At 38.1% G+C, this 6245-nt stretch overlaps 2 protein-coding genes across 4 annotated transcripts in view; one reads left to right on the top strand and one right to left on the bottom strand.

The window, feature by feature from the left end:
* The window catches only part of LOC106871104 (endoplasmic reticulum lectin 1), a 488243-nt gene that overhangs the window by 268632 nt on the left and 213366 nt on the right, over positions 1–6245 (bottom strand). The gene's annotated exons all lie outside the window — the stretch shown is intronic.
* Positions 1–6245, top strand: part of LOC106867910 (3-ketoacyl-CoA thiolase, mitochondrial) — a 25212-nt gene that overhangs the window by 11410 nt on the left and 7557 nt on the right. The window contains exons 7-9 of the mRNA XM_014912979.2: positions 1964–2076; positions 4586–4688; positions 5691–5788. Of these exons, the coding sequence (XP_014768465.1) occupies positions 1964–2076; positions 4586–4688; positions 5691–5788 (314 nt within the window). The remainder of the gene's footprint in view (positions 1–1963; positions 2077–4585; positions 4689–5690; positions 5789–6245) is intronic.

Below are 6245 nucleotides of genomic sequence, written 5' to 3'. Positions count from 1 at the left end.
GAAGGTGCATGTGATATGTGACAAAAAGAAATGCATTTAACATTTGTTTTCCCTGTACTGTTCAACAGGGTCTGATAGGTTAGAGGACTCAGTTTAGCTCCAGTATCTACTTTGGCCACATTACAGAGTGAACTGGGTGCTTTTTAGTGTCATCAACACTAGTGAGGTTGCCAAGTAACTTGCAAGAAAATAAACCCCAAGTGAGTGGGACTCCGGTGGATGGGAGAGGGCAAATTTTTTTTTTTGTGCCAGGTGTTAAGAAGCTAAAGAATTATAGAAGAATATGCATAAGTGTTTTGCTGTAGAGGAGATACATGGCTACCTTGCATTATATAAGGGTGGTTGATAGTATCTGAAAAGTGAGATAAAGCTGGTCGTGATGAGGTGTCAATGTTTTTAATAAAAACAAAATGTGTTGTACAAAAGACAACACTGATATTTATATATTTTGTGGTTAAGTAGTTCCCTTTGTAGTCGTGTAATTCTGAGTTGTCTCATGGTGCAACATTATAGGTAAGTGCCCTATACGGTATATTGTAGGTTCTGGTCAATGCAAACCTTGTGAGTGAAATTTGGTAAATGGAAGTCTGTTGGATGAATTGTAATTGTTCCTTGGGTGTTAATCTATTGCTGACTTTAACATGACCACTTGGACCTTGTGTGCATTTAGTGGAACTACTCTGTTGCAAGCATTTGGGTCCCGTTTGTTATTTGAGGGTTCATCTCTTCCTTTTGTCAGTTCTTAGAAACTCTATGAAGAGGTGCAAATACCACCCTTCTTCCTTTGTCTTTCTTCTTCTTTCTTGCCTTTAACCTTCCAACGCGGAGTATAGGCCACTTATAATTGAATTACATGTTGCATAATTTTTCGCTTCTGTACTTATACTCTGCCATGAATGTCCCCCTTTCTCTAGTTCCCTTTGTGTTGATCTACGCTACGAGTTCTTAGGCCTACCCCTCTTTCTATATCCATCTGGATTCCACTGTAAAGCATTTTCGCTACATTTGGTGTCTTTTCTAATTGTGCTACCAATCCACTTCCACTTTTTCTTAAATATTTGCTCCCTAATTGACTGAGCCAAATAAAAAAAGCAACTAGTTTATGAACAAATCTTAAAATAACTGAAATGAAGCTCAGTGGCTGTGGTGGTTAGATGTTGGAATATTTATTCACCATAGAATGCAGTAAGTGGCATGCTTAAACCTTTTAGTTGAAAGTGGGTTATACATCTTTAGACGTATACCTGACTTTCCTACTATAAACTTAGAATATAACGGAACGCTGAACTCCAGACTATCAACTTAAACAACACTTTATTCAGGTGGTAAATATATACACCTTTAATTCTTGTTGTTACAGCTTCTGTTGTGTATGAGCATAGTTGTTGAGACGTTGTTCTGTAGTTGTAAGCGAGCTGTCGAGTGTAAGTCCGAAAGATGTAGAGAGACAGCTTAACCCGTAAAGAGGCTGTCTCCGGGTTGGAGTATTAGAGACACTCTTGACACATCCGTGCTCATGGTCGGCCGACCGTAAAAAAGAGAAAGATTTAAGCGGGAACGCTTGCTTGTTTAATTCCATGCATGCGTGAGACTACGCATGCGCACGGCGTTACTACAACCTTAATATTACCTTATGCACTCATTATGTCAGCTCTCTCTACTCCATGTGGATGAGCATATAACTCTGCACATCTACATGAGCATCACTATCCAGCAGTGATAGTGTAGTCATTGTTGTGTTGTTTAGCCTCTAGTTGATGCCGATTGAGCAGATTTATAGGATCAAAGCCAACCTAACCATGACCATCTCTCAAATATTTTCATGCCAAGTTTATCTTGTACTGCGTTATAAACATTAAGCAATAAATATTTTTAGACAATAGGGTAACAACTATTTTATCATCATCTTTGATGCAGTAAGATATTTCAGAGCTGATGTTTTGTTTTAATTCTTTTATTACAGGTGCCGAAACTTTTGAAGTTGATGAACATCCAAGACCTACTACCAAAGAATCTTTGGCCAAATTAGCACCTGTTTTTAAGAAAAATGGTGTTGTTACTGCAGGAAATGCTTCAGTAATTATTAATTACTCTTTACTTATAAATTTTAGGGACATTTTTGCCAAAGTATTAGTATGACATTTTGTAACTCTGGTTTCAGCTTAGGTTTTTCTTGTTTAAATTGCTTTATTTTAAAATATTTATTAGGGTCTGCAGGAAAAGATTCTGCAGCCCAATGCCTTCACACACCCTCCAAAATCAGTGAAATCCAAGCTGTTAACATATTTTTTACACAATTTCACGTTGATAGCTGCAGGACAGCCATGTGTAAGAAGGAAATTTAAGAGGATTCACATTCTGGGGAAGAAGAACTGGGTGTCATGGTTAGTGAAGAACATGGTGGTGGTGGTGGGGAGAAAATATAGGTGGTGGGAAGAGGAGAAAAATGTTAGTCAGGAGTGCTGAAATGGAAGTAGGACAAGATTAGCCAGTTATGAAGAGTAGGGGTCACTGTAGTCATCATCATCATTTAATATCTGTATTCAAAGTTGGCATGAGTTGGATGATTCAACAAGATTCAGCTGGTGTAAGGGCTGCATTGGTTTCTGATATCAGCTTTAGCATGGTTTCTATTGCTGGATTCCCTTCCTAATGCTAACCACTTTATAAAGTGTACTGGGTTCCTTTATCATGGTACCAGCATTAGTGAAGTCATCAAGTAACTCACAAGACAAAACCCATTGAAAGAGAAGAAGCACAATATTGAGGAAGGTGGCTTTGTAGCAGATGTTGAGAAGCTTAATTGTGAAAGAGAAGTAGCAAAATAGGTAGAGAGAGGAGACAGTATGTCTGTGAATCTGATGTTGGAATATGTTGATTAGGCACTTTGCACCAGTCAGTCATGTGGCCTTTCTTCAAATTTGATATTTGGTTTAGGCTCACTGTATGTGAAATAGCAGCACCATCCATGATTTGGAAACACTTTTCCATTGTTAATCTCACAGAAACTTTGTAGTCGGGTTAGTAATTTCTGGTTCTGCAGAGAGAAGGGCTGGATGCTTTCTTAATATCCACCAAATGTAAGTGTGTATATGTGTGTGTGTGTGTGTGTGTGTGTGTGTGTGTGTGTGTGTTTGCACATGCGTGCCTGTCTTTGTTTACATCTGCACTCACTTTTATCAAAGTCGTGATGTAATTTTTCCTGTCAACAAATCATCCATTTACTTTGTACCTTTGAAGACATGTGAAATAAGAGATCCCTTGAAAACCAAGTTAGGGTTAATAAGAACAAGGGCATCCAATTGTAAAACAGTGCCTCAACATCATATTTGTCTAACCCACATGGTAAAACATGCATAATACTCTCAACTGTTCTTAAGCAAAGACTCAGTCATTACTGTTACTTTATTGTTATTTCTCCTTCATCCTCTTCACAACTGTTGGTCTCTTTCTTTATTGAACTGTGGTCTACTCGATTTTAGCTTTAGAATTACATGTCCCTGTAGTTTAGAAGTTTATTTCCCAACTACATGATGTCAGATTCAGTCCCACTGCACCTCATCTTGGGCAAGTGTTTTCTATTCTAGTCCCAGGCCTACCAACACCTTTTGAGTGGATATGGTAGAGGAAATTGAAAGAAGACCATTTTGTCTGTGTGTGTGTGTGTGTGTGTGTGTGCACATTTGTGTTTCTCTGAAAATTGTTGAGCTATAAGCAGTGATGTTATCGTTCTTCCTGTCAAAAAATCATCTATTGGTTTTGTGCCTTCAAAGATATGGAGTAAAATAAACTTTTGTTTAAAAAAAAATTGAGAGCTAGTTTTATGCATTTGTTTTCCTATGTTTGCATGGGTTAGATGAATATGATGCTGAGGCATTGTTTCATAGCTGGATGCCCTTGTTCTTGTTAACCCTTTCTTGGATTTCAAAGGATCTCTTATTTCACATGTCTTCAAAAGCACAAAGCAAATGGATGATTTGTTGACAGGAAAAATGACAGCATCATAACTTGTACATGACAACTTTGGTAAAAGTGAGAGGATTTGTTCACACACACACACACGCACACACTCACTGTCTCTCTCTCTCTCTTTCTCTCTCTCTCTCTCTCTCTCTCTCTCTCTCTCTCTTACATATGGTGGGTGTTAAGAAGGGCATCCAGCCACAGAAATCACGCCAAAATGAGCATTGGAGACCAATGTAGTCCTCTGTCAAACTGTACAATGCATGCTGGGAGGAAAAATAGACATTAAATGATGGTGGTCTTTCAGTTTCCACCTACCAAATCCTATCCCAAGATTGATTGTCCCATACAAAAAGCTATAGAAGATGACACATGCCCTAGGTGCCATGTTGTGTGACTGAACCCGAAACCACTAAGCTGGGAAGTGGACATATTTTTCAGTCATGCTTGTGCCTATAAACCTAACAATGTCCTCAAACTCATCAATGGGTTTAAAACAATGTCTTTTGTGTTGCCCTTAAAAGTATATGAATGCAGTTATTTTGTTCTTTTTTTTCAAAGTCATATGATTTTTGGATTTTTTATATAATACTTTTTTCTTTCAAACAAAAAAAAACTAAAGGGAATTTGTGATGGTGCCAGTTGTTTGATTTTGGCCAGTGAGAAAGCTGTAAAGAAGCACAACCTTACCCCATTGGCTCGAGTAGTCTCCTATGGTATTGCTGGTAAGTTTTCAAAATTACCTCTCTATATGTGAGTAATTACTCTCCAAGATAGGTTTCACAGAACTGTGTCCCATTTCCAAGACAAAGAAATCTCTGTGACAATGCTATATATTTGTGTATCATTATCACCTTTAAACAATTTTTAGTCAATAGAAACATTCATAAACAAGTCCATCTCCATTTTGAATCTCTTTCTCCCTTTAGTGATGATGTCCTGTATGTGTCTTAGAAGTAAAATTGGGCTGATGGAAACTATGGGAAGCTTGTCAGTTGGACTACACCATTAATTCAATAGGTCTTCTTTGTCACACTCTGTCATACTTTTAAATAGTATGGTTGATCAAATGATTGAATATTCATTGGTGAAAGCAATCCTGGTCCATTTACCATTTACTGATGAAAGAATGATTGTTGTGGCATTTCATATCTTTCCTGTGTGTATGTGAAATAGCTACAAACCCAATCATATCTGGATCAGGAACTCACTTTTGCCCATAGCTTTAGGTTCTACTTTATTGATACAGCTATAATGTAAAGTTACATACTTTTCAATTGTAATACAATTCTATATTTCCGAGATGAATATATTTTGTGTACACTGTTTCCTCATCTTGATTGTTGCTTTCACTATGCTTCAGCTGTTGTATGCTCCAACCTTCTTCACCTTAGTGCCTTGCCTGAGATTGAACTCAGGACCTCTAAGTGACTGCACTTTAACCAACGCCTTTACCCACAACACTATAAGATAGGTAGTGACAGAGTGAATTTTTAAGGCTTATAAACTCCCATTGATGTCTTATGTTGGCTCTGTATTGATTAGATAATACAATTCTATATTTCTGAGATGAGGAATTATATTATGTAGACTGTTTACTTAAGTCAGACTGGTGTCTATGCTCCAGCCTTCTTTAGGTGTCTTGTGATTCACCTTAGTGTCTTGACTAGGATTGAACTCAGAACTTCTAGGTTCATTTGTAGTTGACATTCAGAAATCTCTTCCAGGTTGTGATCCATCAATAATGGGTATAGGTCCAGCTCCTGCTGCACAAGCTGCACTGAAAGTTGCTGGGAAAAATATGCAAGATATGGACCTTATAGAAGTAAGTATATTTTTGGTCAGTGGTTCTCACCATTTTTTGTTGTTTATGTACCACTTTTGAACCTAACTTCCCTTTCTGGTCCCTTCATAGATGTTATTAGTTATAAAATTCTTACACTATTTTACCATGAAGTAAAACTGAACTGTTTATCATAACTTAAAAAGCAGCCATTTCTATGCAGATTAAATTGTGTATTTATGAAGAAAGTTTCATATATATATATGCCAAGTAAGATCGTTGCCAGTGCCCCTGGACTGGCTCTTGTGCGGGTGGCACATGAGATGCACCATTTTGAGCGTGGCCGTTGCCAGTACCGCCTGACTGGCTCCCGTAAGATTTTCGAGTGAGATCGTTGCCAGTGCCCCTGGACTGGCTTGTGCGGGTGGCACATAAAAGACACCATTTCGAGCGTGGCCGTTTTCGTGCGGGTGACACGTAAAAGCACCCACTACACTCT

The sequence above is a fragment of the Octopus bimaculoides genome, chromosome 11 (assembly GCF_001194135.2).
Source record: "Octopus bimaculoides isolate UCB-OBI-ISO-001 chromosome 11, ASM119413v2, whole genome shotgun sequence".
Classification (NCBI taxonomy): Eukaryota; Metazoa; Mollusca; class Cephalopoda; order Octopoda; family Octopodidae; genus Octopus; species Octopus bimaculoides.
The sequence above is the reverse complement of the archived record's forward strand: the minus strand, read 5'-3'. Positions and strand labels throughout refer to the sequence as shown.